Raw genomic sequence first — 22,858 nt, 5'->3', positions numbered from 1 at the left:
GAAGTTCTGGGAGGGCTGAGACTATAGTTTTATAAGTCAGTATCCAGTTCTTCATCAACTAAGTCACTCAAATTCACTTTGCTTTTGAAATAAATATTTTATTGTGTATTAAATAAAAAATGAAAGAAAAGAAACAGAATATATTATCCAATATGCATATACATAAGCCATTTGCATAGCTGTGCACAGTTCCTTGTGTATGTATTAGGTAATATAGTGATAGCCATGTCGGTCCCAGGATATTAAAGAGACAAGGTGGGTGAGGTAATATCTTTTATTGGACTAACTTCTGTTGGTGAGAGAGATAGAAGCTTTTGAGCCACACAGAGCTCTTTTTCAGATCTCAGAGTACCTTTTTTAGACCTAAGAAGATCCCTGTGGGGCTCAAAAGCTTGTCTCTCTCACCAACAGAAGTTGATTCAGTAAAATGTATTACTTTACCCGTGTTGTCTCTCGTGTGTGTATTGACTTTTTTTTGCATACTATCACTAATATTTCAGTGACACTCAATTAATTACATTTTTTTCTAGAGATCATCGCTCTTATGGGTTGTCTTCGGAAAATAAATGAACTCTTTCTGGATACAGTTACACATCTTCAAGAGGCAAAAAACAAATTTTATGATATTAGATGCAGACATGATGATAAATCTCAATCCCAGATTGTTCAAGATGTTTCCAATGAAATAGTTGTGTGCGAAAGAGAAAAGACACATTCTGGGAAAGTATCTGCTGGTGTACGTCAGCGACTCCAGGTAACTTCTCCCATGAATGAAAGGAAAAGTCCGAACATTCATCAAGTCCAGTCAAGTGAAAACAAAACAGTGGAAAAAGAAATTGCTATATCAGTAAGTGAAAAAAATTCTGATCAAGAACAGGCAGTAAGCAGAGACCTCCCAAAGCTAATGGAAAATGAAGATCACAAGCTCCTACAGAGTTCACATACAGAGCAAAAAGATTGCAACAGAAAGGATGAAAGTCATGGAGCAAGGCCTTATAATAAGAAATGCCCAAAGAGAGCTTTTCAAGAAGTTCCCGGGAGCAATGGAGATGATATAATTGTATCTGGAAAGTCCGAAGATATCTGTGATAGATCTGTAATCAATCTTTCTGATCAAGAACAGGCAGTAAGTGAAGAACCTCCAACTCAGATGGAATATGAAGATCACAAACCAACAGAGAATTCATGTGAAGAAGAAAAAGATGATGAGAAAAAGGAGGAAATTTATGAGATTAATGGGAACAACACAAACAATGCAATTGAGTCTGCAAGGTCGGAGAATATATGCAATACACCTGCTATGAATCTTTCAACAAATGATTCAGAAGAAGTGGAAAGATCAAGTCCCTGGATGAACAAAGAGTAAGTATGAAAAAGTTGACTATTTGTAAACACACATCTGCGTGCACTCCAGCCATTGGACGTGCATAAAGGGCAGTTCACCCTTTAGTATGGACACTAAATAAAAATGTAACTCTGCACTGAAGATTTTAATGTAGCTTCCTGAAATCTTGAGCACATAAAAGGTCAGATTTGAAACTTATTGAAATCAGTAGAAAGATTTCATTGATTGATGTCAATGAGCTTTGGATCAGGTCCCAAAATTAGGCAGCTTTCCTATAATTTGTAACATACATTTTTAATCAGTGTTACTGATATTTTTCTAGGTCCTATGCACTTGTTAGTTAATGCAAGGTATTACTGATCAGTTCCCTCTGCTTTATAAAAACTGAAAAGATAGGTGGATAATTTGGATATATTTATTATTTAAATATATTAAATGCATATATAAATTGGTTTATTGCTTACATAATATAGGACAAAAAAAGCCCAGAGAATAATATTGTGTATTTTTCTGCAGATTTCTAGCAGAAGTGAGTGGTAATATTGAACCTGAAGTTGCCTGTTATATTACAGCACCTTCCATCACTCTCGAAAATTTAGTATGCAGGATCATCAATGACATGAGTTCCTTGGTGGTGGAAGATTCTGAGGCGCTGGTCAGCAATGTCATCAGTGTTGCGTGCTTAGACCAGGGGAAACTAATCCCCTTTCCTATCAACATTGCAATCCCATTCACTGCACGCTACAGAGGAAATTATCGAGACATCATGGTGAAGGTGACCAATATGAACTTTCAATCAAGTTACTTAACTCCCATTTCCTTTGATGGGTACCAGGGAAACCAGAAGGTTGGTGAATTCTTATTTGAGTATTATGACAGGGTCTATTGTGGCTGAACAGTTAAGGTTGAGTTAAATTTTGCAATTAAAGAAGTGATTAATAAGCCATGCTTTCCATCATGAATTTCATATATTGCCAAGGTTACCTAAATACGAAGACCCACATTTTCTAAGGTGACCATTAGTTTTGGGTGCCTTAAGCTTCAGGTGCTAATTCACGCCCCCAGAACAACCCCCAAGATAGGGAGGCATAAAGGTGACCTAAAGCTGCCTATCCTCCCTTCCTCCCACAGGTGGCTCAGAGTATAATTTGGTTCAGTGTGGATCTAACCTGATTTTTTTCTAGACTCAATTGTATTTCTCTCTCCAAGATTCCCCATGATTGATTGGATACAAAACTCCCCAATTAACATCATCTCTTCAGAAACATTAATTGGAGAAGTACTTTGCCCCAGAATACAGATGACTCTACAGTTTTGTTTTGTTTTAAATGTGAGCATGCGTGTGAAGTTGACAATTCTTTGGTAAATGAAACAGAGGAGAGATTATTTTGCATTTAACCTAAAGAACAGTAACACTTATATCTGCATATACCCACCCTCCCACTGACTAAACATAGGATGAAAACTTGTTAATGACACTGAGCCTTATTCACCACTGAAAGTTACTGGAGTAACACAGTAGAGAACCAGGCTGTCAAAATGGTAATAACATTTAAGTTATTTTCATTTTGCTTCTCAGAATACAGTTAGTTCATCCACTGGAAATGATAATCTACTAACAATTGTAGCATCCTTTTTCTCCCAAAGGGGACCTTTGCAGAGGTGAAAATTTGCCAGCTTGGTATTTTTTCTGTGGTTTCATGCTTAAAAAAAGAAACATTCACCATTCCAAAGAAAGGGCTCTCACAAAAGCTAAGCATGGATTCTAGAATCTCTTTCTACTACCCTCCAGAAACGTTCAGTTCTCCAGTGACCATGCAGTTAAAGGTAAGTGTGAAATATTCATATTTTTCTTCGCATCATGTCCATGTCACATGAGTAGTTCCAAAGAGAAACCCATCATAATGATGAAGGCCTCCAAACAGTGTTATTACTGTGGTTCCACTGCATAGACAGCTAGGTGGATATGGAGTGGACATTAAGAGGGACTCTGCAACCTTTATGCATAACAGACCTGGGCTTCATGTCAAATCCTTTTTAAAACCCAGGTGCCCTGATTAGCCTGCCTTAATTGATTCTAGCAGCTTCTTGATTGGCTGCAGGTGTTCTAATCAGCCTGTCTTAATTGTCTCCAGAAGGTTCCTGATTGTTCTGGAACCTTCCCTGTTACCTTACCCAGGGAAAAGGGACCTACTTAGCCTGGGGCTAATATATCTGCCTTCTATTACTCTCCTATAGCCATCTAGCCTGACCCTGTCACAGCAGATATAAATGAAGCAGTAGCTATTTGTATGCTTGCTATGTTCTGGGAAACAAGACTGTCTCCAACAATATTAATAATTATAATTAAAAAATCTACACAGTACATGAAGTCTTTGGGTCAGGCAGTGGTGTATTCTGTAGGCAAATTTTCTCCGCTCTGATCCATTCCCTTTGAGCTAATCTGGAAGTGCAAAAGAGTCATTGTCTCCCTATAAGTCAGTGGTCCTCAAATTGTGGGGCATGCTCGCCTGGGGGGTGCAGAGGAATATTTTTTGCAGGACAGGCCATCTGGTGGAGCCCTGGCCAGCCCTTGGGGGGCAGGTTGAAAGCTGCCTAGTCCTGCTGTGCCCCCAGACCAGCTTCGACCCCACCTGCAGCTCCATGATGTCCCCAGACGCAGCTCCACTCTCACCCCTGTTCCAACCCCAGCCCAGCTCTGATCCCAGCTGCAGTTCCACTCTCCCCGCTGCTCCACTCTCAGCCCCAGCCCCACTTCACCCTTTGCTCTTCCAACGTCCCAGCTCCGTTCCACTCACAGCCCAGCTCCAGGCCTGGCGCAGATCTACTCCACCCCCCTGCTCTGCTCGCAGCCACAGTTCTACTCCATCCCCTGCTCCACTCCAGCCCAGCTCCAACCTCAGCCGCAGCTCCACCCCCAGCCCAGCTCTGCCCTCATTCGCTCTCTGCCCCAAAGCCAGCTCTGCCTCTAGCCCCAGTTCTGCCCCCAGCTGTGCAGTAATAGAGGGGGGTTGCAGACAGATTCCATTACTAGTAAGAGGGGGCATGATAGGAAAAGTTTGGGCACCGCTGCTATAAGTCCGATGCTGGGAATACCTCATTGTGTGGATGTCCCCAGCAGGAATAGAGCCTATAAAACCTGTTCCTATTCCTTCCTCCTTAGAGTCACAAGCACAGAGGGTGTTCCTAGAGTTGGGAGGTCAGGAATGGCTGGACTATGATATGCTTCAGCTATTCCTAGATAATATATTGATCCTAGGGGATTATAACCAGCTGGTCCAAAGTTAGAGAACTGGAAGGCTGTTGTACTAGGGACCGAGAATCTGGGAGAGAAAACTGGCTACCTTATAGCTTCCCTGATGTGGTGCATCCAGAAAATCTGACCCTATTTTTGCAAATATGTGTAAATAATTACTTTTACTAATAATGAGATGAATACTCTTGTCTTCACCTCCATCCTTTCTCAAGCAAAACTCCCAGTGTAGTCAGTGAGAGTTTACTCTGACTAAGAACCTCAAGATTTGACCTAGCTGTAATATGTAAATGAAAACAACAAGTTAAATCAGAGCATGAATTTAAAATCCTTGGCAAGCAGAATGTGTATTAAAAGAGTCATAAAAATGAATATAAGAGTAAAGACAAAAAGGTAGTGTATAAATTCTACCTTTTAAAACAATCACACACACTAACAGGAGTCCAAATTATTTAATTAACAATGGCAGCAGTTTCTGATGACACTGTTACAAAGCACTTGGTTGTGCATATGGTAAAATGATTGGGAAAGGAAGAATCTTAGAGCTCATCAACAGAGTTAAAGAAAAAAATCTAGACGGTCTCAATTAAAAAATGGGAAGAGATTTTGTGAAATGCAACTCTCCTCCAGTTCCTGAAGTTAAACTAAAATGATTTTTAAAAAAGCAACATTTAAGTACTTGTACATTAATTATTCTGTTACTTGCTATACATAGGTCCAGCCAATTGAGCCATCACTGGTTTCCATATTAAAGGCAAAATATGACATGTACCATGCAGTAGTGTCTACTAGCCCACTGGTTCATATCCAGCATCCTTCATCCCAGCCATTTAACAAGTCAGTCAGTGTTATTCTACCCTGTCCTCCAAATCCAGAAAAAAAGAGATCGGGAGATGCAACAGAACATGGAAGAGCATCTAGTGCCACTGTAACCAGGGTTACAACTGCATATCATCTTTGGTAAGTGAGAACTTCTACCTACAAATCCAGCAAGATCAAGGCATCAATGGAATTGCAAATAGCCCTGACCAAACTAGTTTTATATTAAAATATATTCTTCACCTTAAAGTGTTCTGAAGGTGTCCTCTTCAAAAAATATAATTGGCCAGATTTTCAACGGATGTAAAACATAGCTCCATTGACTTCAATGAAACCACCCTGACCTACACCAGCTGGGGATCTCACCCAGGGTTTTTAACAGAAGATCGGGAAAAATTGAGACATATGTAGTAAAGAAGAATTTTGCTGTTTTCATTTTATTTAACTCCAGATTTTGCCAGCTTGACTCACACTGAGTAGTATTTTATTCCATGAGTAGTCCAGAATACAACTCAATGTTAGTCAGGGTGGCAGCTACGATCATGTCCAGGATTCACCCTTCGTTGCTGTAGATGGCTGAGTTTATTTCCTAGCAGAACAAACCAAAAAACCCACTCACTCTAAGTTCTGTTTCCTACTCAATGCTTCTTCATGGCCATTAATGACATCAAGTACAATGTGAAACAAATAGTTCAAAGCACAGAAGGATCAAGGACAACAACCTTATAATGGGCCAGCCTGGTCAGCTGGTCTCTGGGCCAGCCTGGTCAGATGGCCAGCCTGGTCTCTGGGCTCTACTCTAAAAGGTCAGAAGGTTATATGGGTCAAGAGTTCCAAAACCTAGTGATTTTTTGAGTGCCTTAATTTCACGGTGCCCAGCACTGCTCAGCTTTATGGGTGCCAGGTTTATATAATTTTTGGTGGTGCCCAGAATGGATCCAAACAGAGCTGTCCCGTCCATAGAACGGACTGGGACAACCACCCCGGCCCCCGTGATTTGGGGGCCCCACACTTCAGGGGGACACGAGGTCCAGAGTGGCCTGGAGGATTAGTGGGGGGCCTGGTGCTGGCAGCAGTAAGCGACGCAACCTGGCCCAAGCCTGCTCTGCCCAGCCCCCGGTGTTGCTTGGGGGATGGGGTGGAAGCCAGAAAGAGGTGCAGTGGGGGCTTGGGGGAAAAGGGTGGAATGGGGAGGGGGTGGAGTAGGGCCATGCTGGCGCTGGGTCACGTCGCTTGCTGCTGCCAGCACCAGGCTCCCCGCTAGCCCTTCAGGCCACCCTGGACCCAGCATCCTGCTGAAGCGCAGAGCCCCCCAAAGTGCGCTAAGCCCAAACATTGGTGGAGCCGGGCCCATGTTCCTAAATAGTGGTGGAGTATAGGCACCACAGGCCCATATAACTCGCCGCCTATGCTCAGCTTGATCAGAGGGTGGACGTACAGCACCAAGTTCTTTCTGAAAATCAGCCCCTCCCCCTTAGAAAATAGAGACAGCTGTAATCACTAGTCACTTTTGGTAATCTTGTTGACAATTCCTAATAGTAGTTCTTAACTGGCAGGTTAATGAAGTGCTCCTGACAACGAAACCCACTTGTCTGCTTCCCTAGGTGAAAGCATGGATAAAACCCTGTAGTAGGAACAGAGGTAGTGGGATTTCTTTTTAGGGGCCAGTTGGAGCAGGTTGCTGTCAGCCTAGAAATGTTGCTCCTCTAAATCCCAAAGAGATGGTTTAACCAATCCTACTGATCCTTTGAAAATTATAATATATATTCCATCATGTAAAATCAAATAGGCTGCCGCACAAGCAGGGGTTTAGGTGGTAAAGGGAATAACTGTTCCAATTTTTCACTTCTGGAAACCTCCTTAGATCACTTTTTAAAAAGGATTAAGTCTCATTCTAATCCCTTGTAGACCCTCATCCTCATCATAGATGCACCCTGTGATTTGGCAAGGTTGGTCATCACTGCTTATAGAAAGTTCTAAACTGATATCCTGTACCACGGGTGTTCGATAGTGCACAAATGCTTGCATCTCACCTGCCCACACTTAGCAATGCTGTCAGCCTAGAGCTGTGTAAAGTACATGACTTGAACTTCAGATGTACCTGAATTTATGCTAGGTTCTAATTTGAAGTGTGCCTGTAACATGGATTCTGTTCCTTGAAGACCCAGGATACTTCATTACTTCAGTTAGTACAAATATACCTGTAATGCAGAGGAGAAAGAGTATAAAACAGGGGTCAAACTAAAATGTCTCAAAACACAATTAAATGTGGCTGAATAACTTGATTCAATGGCCTAAGAATAGTGAGCCACATAGTTTTAAGCTTTTCTGCTCCTATACATTACATAGTGTTCAAGGCCTGGATTAACACAAAATAAAACAACAAACTGCAACTTATTTTCACGTATTCCTAGTACTTTGAACCATTTTATATTTAACCAATAAATGTCTTGGAACTCTTTAAAGCATAATCTTATACCACATACATGTAATGTAGAGCAGAAAGAGACTCAGGATCTATACAAAACAGGGCTCAAACTAAAACAAAACGTCTGAAGGACACAGGTATGGTGGGCGGGGGAAGGGAGGTAGTTTGTCCAAAAAGCTCAACCACTGAACATACATGTTCATGAAATACTGTGCAGTGTCCATATAATCTTGATGCAAACTCTTTTGCTTTCTTTGGATATCTGCAGAATTTCTCAGGCCATTTTTTAGAGTATATTTAGGCTTTCTTCAGAACACCTGATTTCCCACAGCACTAGTTGAAGACCACAGGACGTGAAGGAGCTCAGCTTTTTTGAAAATTGGGCCCTTAAAATTCAAGCTTTGTTTATAGGGATAGGCTGGGTGGAGGAAGTCACATTGTGGTTTTTTTGTGACCCTGATTGAGTCTGTCCCATGTGATCAGACTGTTCACTCCAGTTCAGCAGAAACTATTTTAATTTTGTTCTTCTTTGATAGGTGGCCTTTCTGCTGAGGTCTCTGATCTAGCTGAAGAAGTCAGAAATAAACCATGTCTCCTAGCTGCTGTGTTTCTCTGGCTCCGATAGACAGCATCTTAGTGTGTAATTGTCTGTAATTTCCCCAGTTGTTGTTAACTGTCTTATTATGAGTTTATATTTTGGTTCACGTAACAACTATAACTAGTTTTGGAAGGCTAGTTTTATTTTCCCCAAGATCAGACTTTTGGTTTTACACAGGGCTAACGTGTATTTTCACTTCTGGTGAATCAGTGTAAATCAGATGACCTTGTCAAAAGCAAACCTTCATATAAGTTTTGCTCAATATTAGACTAGAGGTTAACTACATTCATTTGGACATGAACCTTTCCAAACTACAGAGCCTGAGTATACCCGCAAACCAGTCCATACATGCCATTTTCTAGATGCAGTTTTTCAGTAAGAGACAAACCATCCCAGATGGTCTGCAGCTAGGCAGATTAAAGAGAAGGGAAAAGACACTGCTACAACACAAGTATTTAATATCCACAGAGCTTTATTTTAACCTTTGTAATGATTTCTCCTGTCTTGTGGTTGTCCAGGGCAATGAGTGCCTCTGTGAGAAAACATGGAGAGAATCTTGGTGAATCCTTGAAAGTATTGGGTTACAGAAGCAAAGAAGAGGAGTGGGTTGTGTTTGATGATGTTATTGTGCGGAATGCACGAAACGGACTTGTATCATTTGAAGTAGATGAGTATTTAGAAAGGTAACATATAAATAATTTCATTCAATTATTTAGGTAAAAGAGTCATATCCAAAGAAATTAATGAATGGGAACTTACTAGAGTTGAGAAATCATTCACTAAGAATTATTTTACTTGCCAAAGTTTGGCTCTTCCAGTCTGTAAATGTTTCATGAGATACGGATGACTTTCTTAGATTTGTATGTTATGAATAATTATGCCAAAAATTATTTTCGTAAATAATTTTTCATCTGCATATTGTGCACAAACATAACACAGAATGCACTTGACATCTGAAATTTAAGTTATAGTAATTAATTTTGATTGGACAGTATTTCTGCTCCCTGGCTGGATGAGCATAACTGTCAGTTTTAAGATTTCAGGTTGACATATATTCTCCAGTATTCACTTAAAATTCTCTGTTTATGTAAAGATTCTGCCAACAAATTTTGTATGATAGATCATGCCTGGGAACCAAAACAACCTGAGTCTAACCACAGTTGACTCAAATGCATTTAAACCTTTGAAAATCAATTTGTGATTTGTTTTCCCCAGAATTTATGCACATGATTTCATACATATTGGGTTTAGTGCTGCTATGTTTATGCAGGATAAATCCCTATTGATGTCTATGGGAGTTCTGCAAAAATAAGGACTGTGTTCTCAAAACCATGAACATTAGAATAAAGACCTTATTGTGTTGAACTGGGAAGTATTTGGGAGTTTGGTGAAAGTGCAGATTACTATGTACATGTGCAGCAATTACCTCTGTCATTCACTGTAGTTTATTACTGTATCATTTTGAAAGCAAAATAGAGGATATTTTGATATGCCCTAATACTAAACACCTAACACTCAAGTTTCATACAAGTAGCAACAAGTTGTGTATCTTACTCATGTCAAATATCCAGATTTACATCTGAGTCTGTTGTTAGAGAGGCTTATCGTATCTTGCATTATTGTTCCATCCAGCTAAATATTCTAAATGGCTCTAGAAGTGAAAAGCTCTGTAAACACATCAGGAAGAAACATGGAAAAAAACCAGTTCCCTACATATTGAATCATAAATATACTGCTATTAAAATATGTAAAAAAATTGCCTCCGTTTCATCATATCTTAAAAATATAAAATGAAACAAATATATAAATTCATGTTGTTTTAAATACTTATTTAAAATCTTTAATTTAGTATGATATAAAGGTCTGAAATGAGACGGCTTTTGTATTTATTCTCTGTAATGTACATACTATACTTTGCAATTACAATATAGTTGATCAAATATGAGAATATATATTTCAGCTGAAGATCCTACATACTATATATTAGTCATCATTTCTATACATTTTTGATACACATTAATTCTACTTCCCTCAAAACCAGTTACCCTCTTATTCCAATTACAATATTTTGATTCATCAGCTGGGTTTTGAGTCTTCATGAGAACTGAAATAACATAGGGATTAACATACTTGAACTGATCACTGAGAATTTATTCTAATATTCTGTGTAACAGCAGTCAGTGCCACTGGTGGATGTTTCAGATGGAGGTATAACCTTCCCATTACAACCAAGATCATTTAGTTATTCAATAGCGTATTGTAAGACAGCAAGAAAATTCTTTCCTGCCCCCAAGTTGTGGTTATCTTATGCTCTGAAGCATGAGTTATTCATATACATATCTAGCCTTTCATATTTTGTTTTAACTCAATAATATCCTCTGGCAATAAGATCCAAAAGGTACACAGCACAAAAGATGTTTTGTTTCCCTTTCAAATTTACTACTAAATGGCCCAGTTGGAATCAATGGGATTTTTGTTGAAAGTCAGTGGGACTTAAGGTAAGTGCCAAACTCACAATTGAAAATTTTACCTATGGCCTTTAGTGGGAGAAAAATGAGGTACAACAGGGGAATGTTTCAATAAAGCTTTCAATCCTGAACAGCTTGACTTTTGGCCTGATGTCATATTCCAGAAAACTAATCTGAGCATTTGTTTCCTACCTTGAGGAGGAAAAATGTTATAGAATGGTCATCAGTTACCTGAACCACTATATTATCTTGCTTGATAAGTTGCAAAAGGTAAATAAAACGATTTATAATTCAATAAAGAATTAAGTGTCACCTCAGGGACTACTTATTTTCTTCTCTCTTCTTTTCTTCTTAATGCAGCTTTATTGTCATCCGCCTCTCATTTGCCATGGACAATACACATCTAGTTCTATTTATGCAGGCTCTGGAGGAAGCCATTCGCAGCACCATGGCTAATGTCGTACTATATCGGAAAAAAGAAAACCCTCATAAAATAGTTGTTTCACTGGTTCTGTCCAAAGAACTGAACTGGGAGCTGCAAAACCTGCATGAGGAGGGATACTTTGGTCCTCCAGAACCAACGCAACAGTTTCAACTAAGAGAAGGAGAGCAGATTCATTTTAGATTTAGTGGCAACATATTTGCCTCAGGTAAACTGGCCATTTCTTGTACATAAATACAACCTATCAAGTGAACGGATCTCATATAATATAGAACTTTGTCTTGCTTCCACCTGTTGCAAATAGTGAGCTTGCATTTAGGTAATTCTTTGAAACGGCACACTTCACTGTTGTCATTCAGTCCTTATTTTTTGTAAACTTGTAATTCGATAGGCAACCACTCCACTCTGATTACATGAAAAGAAGTTCATATGGTGAAATCCTAGCCCACTTAACATTAATTGGTATTTTGTCAATTACTTCAATAGGGTCAATATTTTACCCATAGCCCTCCCTTTTCTACTAATCTTCTTTTATGGTCATTTTAAGAACATCTCATTGGGGTTAAATGGATTTTAAATAAAAAAGGACAGATTCTGTTCATTTACATCAGTGTAAATCTGGAGTAACTCAATTGACTTTAAGGGATAGTGGCATCTAGGGCATATTAATGTTGTTGCTGGTGGCCCTCTGAATTAATTCATGTGATGATAGCCTATTGTTTAGAAATTTCACAAGTGCTCACAGTTGGTCTAACTGCTGTCATTCACTATTGCCATGGTAAAAACTATTCACTACACTAAGCACTTTTGAAAAGCCTACCCAAAATATTTATGCTCTTCTTTGCCAGGTTTTAAAATTAATTATGAGGGTGTAGTTTACCACCTTCAGAGGTCACATTGTACACATTACATAAATTCTTCCCAGGGAAACCCATCCAAAGAAAATCAGTGTGAAAAAAATAGTATTAGCTTTGCAAGTATATTGCATAGTTATACAAAATATGTGAAGAAAATGTTACGGTTGCAGAGTTAAGTACTCAAAAAACAGGGAAATGCAAAACTTATGGATATACATGCAACTCTTCCCCCTTTCTGTAGTCATTATAATACAAGGTTTACTTACATGACAATACACATCTCAAATAGTCATGTTATCAGTTGGGTTAAAGTCCCTTAAACTGATGAGTATAGCAGCCTCCCTTCATTCAGGTTAAATATAAGAAACAATAGCAGTCTCAAAGAGGGGCATCCAAGGCTACTCAAAAATTTGAGCTATGTAGGTGGAGAACTCTGCTGGCTATTGTTTGGGCAAGAATAGGTTTGAGAGAGCCAGAAACAGGAGAGTGACATAGAAGGAGCAGAGAGAGTCAAACATAGCCTGAACAAGCAGCTGGTAAGACAACCCTGGAAAAAGCATACTGAGAAAACATTTGGGGGGGGGGTGGAGTGGTAAGGGAGGGATGGAGGGAGTGCAGGCTGAAGGAGTTTGCACCAGTGTGCAAGGAGAGTGTCTCCTGTTTTTTGGTTTCTCCTGTGTTCAGGGAAACAGGACTTTGTCCATTCTTTGTAAATAAACAAGATTGCATCAAAGGTACCTGATTCCATCATCAATTTTCCCTCCCAACTGGAACATCCTCAAGGGTCCTGAAGTTTGACCAGCTGCTCACCTCAAAAAGTGTAACATTTAACAAAATAGTACACATTGTTTCCTAGAGCCTTAGATACAATATTTTCTTCTGCTCGTACTAATTTCATTGTCAACATGGACTTTCATTTCTTGTCTCTCCATGGTTTGTATTTCATTAATTTTATCATCTCCATGTGCATTGCTTTTCAAGCAGCAAGACATCTCTCCTTAGAGGCACTATGAGGCAGCTAACTGCAAAAGATAATGTAACCGTTAATTTAAGTGGCCAGGAAAGTGTAGCTGTTGCTCTGTGTTTCATACTTAGGTCCCAGGCCTGAATACAATTTGTTTTGTATGATTTTATTTGTATAAGTCCTACTGACTTATCTTGCTCCGCAAAAGATTTTGTATTTATATACCGGAGAATCAGACATTAAAACTCAGTCTAAGAAATACATCTTTTTATAATGAATACAGATGATGGGAAGAATTTTGGAAAAGCCTACAGGCTTACTTTTCATTCACAAAGAAAGCCCAGACTGGAGCTCCAACTCCAAGAAGTGGATGAATTTGGTAACTACAGCTCACCTCATTACAAGGGAACTGCAGTATTTTACAAAATGAGCAGAGAAACAATAGCCAAGAAGTGGGATCAACCCCTTCTGCCTGATGACTATCAGGACCAGTCACCTTTATGCAAGTTAGCACTAACCTTACCAAAGGTAAGTTCCACAACTCCTTACTATTTGAAGTCTCTCTCTTCCAGACATTTTTTGTGAGATTGATATATCCTTTATCAGTAAGGATCCTAATTTGCTTTACAATCTACAGTCAGACACAGAAATAACCCATCTATAAAATGTCACTACTGGGGGCGGGGGTGAAACATAGTAGCTTTTTCACCTTGCACAGCTCCACTGGGTATTAATTTAGGACTGGAAATAAAGAATCTCATTCAGCTGAAACTGTGGGGAGAATTCCCCAGTTGAAGTTTATCCAGGACACTGCAATTCGCCCCCTGCTCTCCAAAACATACCATGGAATGGCTACAAGTGGTCAGTATCGGAAGTTATTATTAAATATATGGGGGCTGGACCATGCCTTTAAGGCAGAGACCAGTGTTTGGGAAGGTGCAGAGCCACAATTTCACGGGGAGCTCAGGGAAGAATTTAGACTATCCATTTTCCTTAAGTATCCATAGATATATGGTTATCTTTGAACCTGAATACTCCATCCCTTTGCATGCCCGGTAAGTCTCTGTAACTTTGTCATGTGCGTTATTGGCTTGTCTCCATCTCTAAGACATGCATAAGATTTTCAACAATCTTCTCTCACTTTGACCATTGTAATGTCACTGGTTGCCTCCTCAAGACCCAGATCTCCAGATAAAGAAATGCCAATTGACCTCCAATACCAATTGTGTCACCTTCAGCCTCAAACATCTCTACTCCATCTCCCAATTTATTACAGAACTCTTCTGTTTGTTTTTAAAATCCTCACCAGATTTGCTGCAAGACCTTGTGAACCATGTTGTAAACTGCCATAGCTCCATCAAAGTCAAGGCCAATTTACATCAACTGTCAATGTCTCCATTTCCCATTGTATTCCTCCCATGTTTATAGCACTAGTCTCCCACCATTGTCCCTTTACGTAGTTTCACCACTCTTGCTATGAGTCCCTTTTCTGCAGATCTGAAACAGCCTTCCTTGTTGTTGTTTCCCCATTACCATTCTCTTTATTTCTCTCTCCCTCTGCTATTTTTTGCTATCTAAAGGTTGAAACTGAATTAAGTTGTGTACATTTTTGCACCAGGATACGTTTTATTTAAGTGAAATATAATTCAAAATTCCGTTATAAAAGACAATATATTCCTTTTCCTTTTTTATTTATTTATTTTAATTTTTCAGCAAAAAGTTAGCCTTCCTTCACAAGTGATCTACAACAGTTATATGTGGCACTTCCCTGGAGAGTCAAAGGGGATACTTAAAGAAAATCTATTTATTTGGACCCAGGCTTCACTTTGTTTCCTTCCCTCCTCCCACCCCAGTTCTGTGGTTTATTCCATCTTCTTTCATCTTGGTGCATAAGAATCATGTTATGTATGACATTGGATGGTACTTGAAACAAATCACATTTGCAGGTATCAAGTGCTTCAGCTTTGCTTTGGTACTTAATCACCTGCCAAGACCTTTTATTGCTTTCTGTATTCTATTGCAAAGAACATGAGCCCTTATATGTCCTGATGGGACAGTCTATCAATTTGCAGTAATTACATGTGCCCCTGCTCCCCCCGCCCCATTTAAATGTACGGTCATCTTTGCTATCAATACAACCTTCCAATCCCAGTGTGGTGAGGAAGTTAAGGCTGAACTGATACCAATGGTTATGAAAGAAGCAAGCACGGGAACACTGGTAATTTGGTAGTTGCTCTGTAGTGACTGGAAAACTTCTATTATTGGAGAGACTCCCCCCCCCCCCCCCCCAACACATCCCTGGAAGTAAATTTTGAGGGTTCAATATTTAAAAATGAGCCCGCTCAATCTGAATAATTTCAGTAGAGGGGCCTGAATTGAGGTAGAGAAAAAACAGTCTGCTTCGAGTGGTTTCCTTACACGCCATTCTTAGATGCCATCATGGGGAATTCTGGCTGAAGCAGCAAACAATTTCTCCTCGAGTTCCCAGATAAACACATGCAGTAGCAGAATGTCTGCCACCCTCAGAAAAGGTGCAGCATGCGTTCCCCCTTCCTGCTTGGCCAGCAGAGCTAGCTTGTGTGGGGCGTGGAGCCATCTCCCTTTTAGGGTGCTCGCAGCACAAGTCATTTAACAGGTACCATATTCACTAGCCTCACTGTGGCTTGCCTTTTGCAAATGGGCACAAGTGATGGGAAAGTCTGCACAGGGCCAGCCACCATATGGCTCAAAGTGTCCTAATTCTATACCTGCCTCTTCAGAATTCAAAGTGTGTATCAGGCTGCTTTAAATAACTCTGAAATTGCAGTATGCGCATTTATTCTACAGATTAGAATGGAATAGACCAGGAATAAGTCTGGGTCTTCCTTGCTTATTTGTAAGCATTGATGAAATGTCAGAGTTGTAGTTCTTCTGTGGATCTAGAATAAGTTAACCTTTTTTCTGCTATGCAGTTTCTATATTGAATATAGCAATTTCAAAATTCCCTTGAGCAAGATAGGCCTTATTACTCTCAAAATGTGTTTCTTGATAGGAAATATATAACAGAAGTATGTATGAAGTAATACATAACTTCAGGGGATCAGTGCAAGCCTTGGGTTTCCAAAGAAACTTCCTCTAGTTTGTAGTGATGAGTTTTTAGGAGAAAAACTTAGGAGAGACTGAAAGGGATCAGATTCTGCCCTGAATGAAAATATTTAAAAAAAAAGTAATTTCTTAGAAATGCTCAAATATGGCAAGATTTGCACTTCACTTCCCCCCTAAAAAATGAAATGCTTCTCTACAAAAGACTGAGTAGAATAAATAGCATCATAATCAGATCTCTCTCTCTTGCAAATATTTTTTGTGTACAGAACCAACATCTGTTTAGAAACAGTTGGCAAGAATTGCCATTTTAAATTGCCTTCTGTCCTTCTTTTTAACCTTAGCAAGAAAAAGGACAAATACTGGAAGTACTTTAGTTAATTCAACTTCGGTCTCTTAAAAGACATTGGTTTACATCAGGGGTCAGCGACCTTTCAGAAGTGGTGTGCCGAGTAATTTAAGGTTTTGCGTGCCAGTAATACATTTTAATGTTGTTAGAAGGTCTCTTTCTATAAGTCTAGAATATATAACTCAACTATTGTTTTTTTTTAGCTTTTAAAAATGTTTAAGAAGTTTCATTTAAAATTAAATTAAAATGCAGAGCCCCTCGGACCAGTGGCCAGGACCCGGGCAGCGTGAGTGCCACTGAAAATCAGCTCGTGTGTCGCCTTTGGCACACGTGCCATAGGTTGCCTACCCCTGGTTTACGTGCAAAAGGGCAATGGGAATGTCATATGCATTTTAGTGGTAATGAAACCCTCATGAATACAGGGTTAGACTTTGGCCATGTCTACACTACAAACTGTGGTTGATGCAAGTTACAGCGTCATTAAGCCACCGCAATTAGCATATCACGCTTGCATGGGCATACTTGTCTCCTTACGTCAGCACTGCACATCCACACAAAGAGTGCTTATATCGATGCACAGAGCAGTTTACCATGGATAGGTATCCCAGTGTGCAACTTGCCAGTGTCCAGCATATAGTTTTTTAGGAAGTTTTGGCAATGCATGGTGGGGTTGAAACAAATCATGCAGGGGGGGCCTGGAACCAAGGTGTCAACTTCTCAGTGTTTAACAGTCTCCGTCTCATAATTGTCAAAACTTTTTCAAAATTCCAAAAACCTGTATGGCCCTCCTCACTATCCACTATCTTTGACAGAAGCATGGAGCCTGCACAGCTCTCCACTATTGTCATAAGCATTGCAAGCACAGGATCCATGATCCTCCGCTATTTGCTGAGCTGCAAGAATGAATCAGCAGGGAACATGATGATTTCTTGGAGAACCAATTCAAGGTCACTGATGGCCTTCACAGTGCAGCTGCATATGATGGAGTGCCATTTCTGGGCCTGAGAAACAAGCACTGACTGGTGTGATTGCACCGTAATGCAGGCTTGGGATGATGAGCAATGGCTGCAGAACTTCCAGCTGCAAAAGGCCACATGCCTGGATCTGTGTGCCACGCTCACCCCAACCCTCCAGTGTAGGGACACCAGAATGAGAGCTTCACTAATAGTGGATCAATGGTGGTGATTGCACTGTGGAAACTTGTAATGCCCAATTACCCACTGACTGATAGCAATCACTTTGGAGTTGGAAAAAACACTGTGGGGCTCTTGTCATGAAAGTATGCAGGGCCGTTAAATCAACTCTGCTAGGCAGGACTGACTCTCAGCAACATGCAGGAGATTCATAGATATTTAGGTCAGAAGGGACCATTATGATCATCTAGTCTGACCTCCTGCACAACGCAGGCCACAGAATTTCACCCACCACTCCTGCAAAAAACCTCACACCTATATCTGTGCTATTGAAGTCCTCAAATCGTAGTTTAAAGACTTCAAGAAGGAGAGACTCCTCCAGCAAGTGACCCGTCCCCCATGCTGCAGAGGAAGGCGAAAAACCTTGGATGGATACTGGATGGATTTTCAACAAACTGTAGTGGAGTGACAGATGGCACGCATATCCCTATATTTTGGCACCAGACCGCCTTGCTACAGAGTACATCAACAGAAAGGGCTACTTTTTTATGGTTATGCAAACATTGGTGGATCACCCTGATGTTGGTGATGCATCCCTGGTGAAGTGGTCACAGAAAGTGCATGACACTTGTATCTTTAAGAACACAAAAAGCTACAAGCAGGGACTTCCCCACCCCCCCTCCAACTACCAGATGATTATTAGCAAATGTTGAAATGTCACTCAATAGTGATTTTGGGAGACCCAGTCTACCTCTTGCTCTCCTGACTCATGAAGTTGTACACAGGCCACCTTGAAAGCAGCAAGAAAAGATTCAGCTACAAACTTAGGAGGTGCAGAATGAGAGTTGAATGTGCTTTTGGTAGATTGAAAGGCTGCTGGCATCGTTTACTCACAAGATTTGATCCGTGTGAGAAAAATATCCCAGTGGTTATAGATACCTGCTGTGTGCTGCATAATATGTGTGAAGCAAAGGGGGAAAGTGGCTATCTGCTAAGTTTGAACAGCCAGACACAAAGGATATTAGAAGAATTCAATGCAGAACTATGCAGCTTAGGGAAGCATTGAAGGAGCTCTTACTTTAACAGTGAACCACAATATTGTGTTGTGCACTGTGCTGTATCTGGCCTGGCTGTTTGGGAGCCTGTTAGGAATTGTGTGGTGCTTGATTTATGGTTATTACAGTGTGTTTGTCACTGATCCCATGAGATGTGTCACACTGTACAGCAACAAGTGGGTGCCTTCAGAATTGGTAGGCACTCTGCAACATATGTTGTGAACTAATAAAGATTAATTATGTTCCAAATAATAGAATTTTATTCGGTAATAAGCTTAGTGAAACAATCCAGAGTGGCATGCAGGGTGGTGGTAGGGTCTCCACCAAGTCTGACATACATCTTTATAAAAGTGGCAGGTCTGCAGCTTGGCACAGCATTGACAGAAGGCCTCCTTGGCTTTCTGGTATGCCTGCCTCAGTTCCTTCACTTACACACAGCACTGCTACTGGTCCCTCTCATATCCCTTCTTCTGCATCCCCCAGGAGATCTGCTTATAGATGTCAGCATTATTATGGCTGGTCCAGAGCTGTGCTTGCTCAGTCTCTTCTCCCCAAAGGATCCAATATCTCCTGTCTACTCCAAGCTGGGGCATGTAGCCAACATGGAGGGTTGGGAAATTACATAAAACAATGGAGAGTTGTTAGGTGTGCTCACCAAGCTGTGCACTTAGGAAAAGGCACTTAAAAAATATGCGGGGCTTTAAATGGGAGGGGGCCTTCCAGTCTATGTAATCCCTGGGCAGAGGAGTTTACAATAGAGACCAGAGCGATCAGTGTTGTGTATTGTGGGACAGCTGCTGGAGGACTGTTAGGGTCAACATAGTTAACAGTTTGTACACTTGTGCTGCGTCAACCTCAGTACATCGATCATCAGTGCTACTCAGGGTTAGTAGGTTGCCATAACTGGGTACTTACATTGGTGGGAAACAAATGTAAGTGTAGACACATGCACAAGTAAGTCAACACAAGGCAGCTTACGTTGATCTAACTTTGTAGTGTAAACCAGGCCTTTGTCCTTTCTTTTTGGCTGGTCAACGTGAGTGGTTTATGAGTTTATGTTCCATATGGGGAATTCCACTGCTATGAACTGTAGACATTTGGGATTCATAGTCCCAAGCATGGGGGAAGTATAATCCAAAGAGTTTTTGTCCTCCTTTACTGGCTTGTCAATGTGAAGTTTGAGGCTGCTGCTATTTCCAGCTAATAGGTTTAGTTCAAGCAGTACAGGACTTACATTTTGATTGTTGGATTCTGGATTCAGTCCCTGCTAACACCCCATCCAAGAGTCTGCTACAAAGAGATATGAGCCAAAGAAAGAAACACTCTTGCAATAGTTTGTGCAATGCTGAATTTGGGTAAGCACCAGGCCTTTCCTTCCACTTTGTTTTGACTGAAAGTCAGAATCTGGCTTACAATGAAAGCCAATCATTTTTGTATTTTTTATCAATTTGTGTCATAATTCTTTGATCTTTATATGTGATTTGGGATAGCATAGCAAAGCTAGGATGATTTGTTATTTTATAGCACCAAAAATTCTGCTAGGCATTTAACAAAATACATTAAAAAGAAAGATTCAGCCCCTGCCCAGAAGAGCTTACAGGGAAGTCAGTGGGCACAGGTCGAGAGTGCACAGTTTGACTCATGCCATTGGAAGTGAGGGCAACAGAGTCAAAAACAGAATGGCATAGCAAAGGACAAGGGTTCCATGAGTCTGATAATATGGATTACTCAGTTTAATATTCTAGTAGCTAAAAGGAAGATTTTGATTAGCTAAGGTGCTTTATAACCTGATCTAAAATTACTAACATGGCAAAAAGGTCTGTAGGCCAAGTTGTTATAAAACGTTCATCCTAAGTTTTAAGCTCAGTGGTGTGATCCACAAATTTTAATTATATAGAGGTCCTTCCCATTGATTTTGGCTTCTAAAGAACAAAAGCATCTTAATAAAACAAGTAAAACTAGACAAGCAAGGATAGGTATGCATATAAGTCAGGGGTGGGCAAACTACAGCCCGCCAGCTGTTTTAATGCGGCCCTCGAGCTCCCACTGGGGAGCAGGGTCTGGGGCTTGCCCTGCTCTGGCGCTCCAGCTGAGGAGTAGGGTTGGGGGCCACACCGCACAGCTCCTGGAAGCAGTGGCATCTCCCCCCTCCAGCTCCTACACCTAGGGGCAGCAAGGGGGTTCTGCTCCGCCCACTGCCTCCGCCCTAGGTGCTGCCCCCGCAGTTCCCATTAGCCAGGAACCACGGCTAACGGGAGCTGCAGGGGCGGTGCCTGCGGAAGGGGCAGCACACAAAAGAGCCGCCTGGCTGCACCTCCATGTAGGAGCCAGAGTGGGGACATGCCACTGCTTCCAGGAGCTGCTTGAGGAAAGCCCTGCCTGGAGCCTGCACCCCTGAGCCACCCCCAACCTCCTGCCCCAGCCCTGATTCCCCTCCTGCCCTCCAAACCCCTTGGTCCCAGCCCGGAGCATGCTCCTACACCCCAAACCCCTCACCCGCAGCCCCAACCCAGAGCTCTCACCTCCCATCCCCACCCAGCCCCCTCATTTCTGGCCCCACTCCAGAGTCCTCACTTCCTCCTGCACCCCAACCCCAATTGTGTGAGCATTCATGGCCCGCCATACAATTTCATATGCTTACAAATGCAATTACAATAGCAATGTTGATAATTTACTGCAGGCAATTTCAAATTCCATGTGATGTTAATACACAGTGTTTGATGTACTTAATGAAGCAGTTACAATACCCTTATCACATTAGTGTGCAGAGAATAAAATTATGTCATTTCATCAAGAAATTTAATCAGTTACTTCCCCCCATGCACAATTAACTTCCTGCCTATATTACACACTTGCCATATTACAGTAAGTATATAATACACTTCTACAGCATTGTTTCTTCAGAATATGTAACCCACTTCTGTTTATCAGATACACTGAAGCCACATTGTTTCTTCTCTACCCAGTTCTATGAGGTTTATGTTAATCCTGTACAGTGGTTATACTACCATGTATCTCACAGGCACAGTAAACACAATGCTCATTCTACTTAGTACTGTTCATCTCTGGCATATTGATAACGCAGAGTGTGTGCATGGTATTGGTATAGGGATAACAACACAGCCCAGTCTATTTGTAGACTACTATTCCGGTTGTCATAGCCCCCCTGAAAGGGTCTGTCCTTTTAGCATGCATTAAGTATTAAAGCCCTTAGCACTATTATATACGTGGAGTTTATTTTTGCTTTCAAGATGCATCTTTCTTCCCTCTTTGGTTGATTGGGAACAAGAGTCACACTAGTAGTCAATACAGAACGTTGTTTTAAACTATTAGTACTTTGTACTTCCTTTGCTTTAGGATGAGATTTTCAGAAGCATTCAGCATTAGCCCTATACTGCTCCCACCAGCTTCAATGGGAGCAGAGTTACGCCAGCCATAGTTCCTGATCTTACGATAATTCAATTTTGCAAAGCAATTAAAATTAGTAAGCTTTTCAGTACCAAAAACAAAAAAACCTCTTCCCTCTCAGATGGTGAAAAGGAGAGTCTATCTGTAGAAGACAGACAGGAAAGTAAGTCACTTATCCTATCACTTAACAGCACTTCAGAATCAGAGCCTCACCCCTTGAGCACAGCTGTATCTAATTTGGAGTTCACTCAGCTAGCTGTCTTTAGGAAGGGAATTCATTCTTTTCTTTGAAGGCAGAGGGGTTCTTGTTTCCCTTGGCTAGTTCACATTGTATAAGACTTAGCCCTGGTCTACACTAGGACTTTAGGTCAAATTTAGCAGCGTTAAATCGATGTAAACCTGCACCCGTCCACACAATGAAGCCCTTTAGTTCGACTTAAAGGGGTCTTAAAATAGATTTCCGTACTCCACCCGACAAGTGGATTAGTGCTTAAATCGGCCTTGCCGGGTCGAATTTGGGGTACTGTGGACACAATTCGACGGTATTGGCCTCCGGGAACTATCCCAGAGTGCTCCATTGTGACCGCTGTGGACACTCTCAACTCAGATGCACTAGCCAGGTAGACAGGAAAAAAAATGGAAACTTTTGAATCTTATT

General features: G+C 40.9%; 1 protein-coding gene across 1 annotated transcript in view; it reads left to right on the top strand.

The window, feature by feature from the left end:
* DTHD1 (death domain containing 1) overlaps positions 1–22,858 on the top strand; it is a 43,808-nt gene that overhangs the window by 7,139 nt on the left and 13,811 nt on the right. The window contains exons 2-8 of the mRNA XM_073343200.2: positions 531–1,362; positions 1,862–2,192; positions 2,993–3,172; positions 5,314–5,558; positions 8,962–9,126; positions 11,272–11,561; positions 13,458–13,702. Coding sequence (XP_073199301.2) covers positions 531–1,362; positions 1,862–2,192; positions 2,993–3,172; positions 5,314–5,558; positions 8,962–9,126; positions 11,272–11,561; positions 13,458–13,702 — 2,288 coding nt within the window. The remainder of the gene's footprint in view (positions 1–530; positions 1,363–1,861; positions 2,193–2,992; positions 3,173–5,313; positions 5,559–8,961; positions 9,127–11,271; positions 11,562–13,457; positions 13,703–22,858) is intronic.

The sequence above is a fragment of the Lepidochelys kempii genome, chromosome 4 (genome assembly GCF_965140285.1).
Source record: "Lepidochelys kempii isolate rLepKem1 chromosome 4, rLepKem1.hap1, whole genome shotgun sequence".
NCBI classification, from domain to species: domain Eukaryota; kingdom Metazoa; phylum Chordata; order Testudines; family Cheloniidae; genus Lepidochelys; species Lepidochelys kempii.
This window is presented reverse-complemented; position numbering and strand designations above follow the sequence as displayed.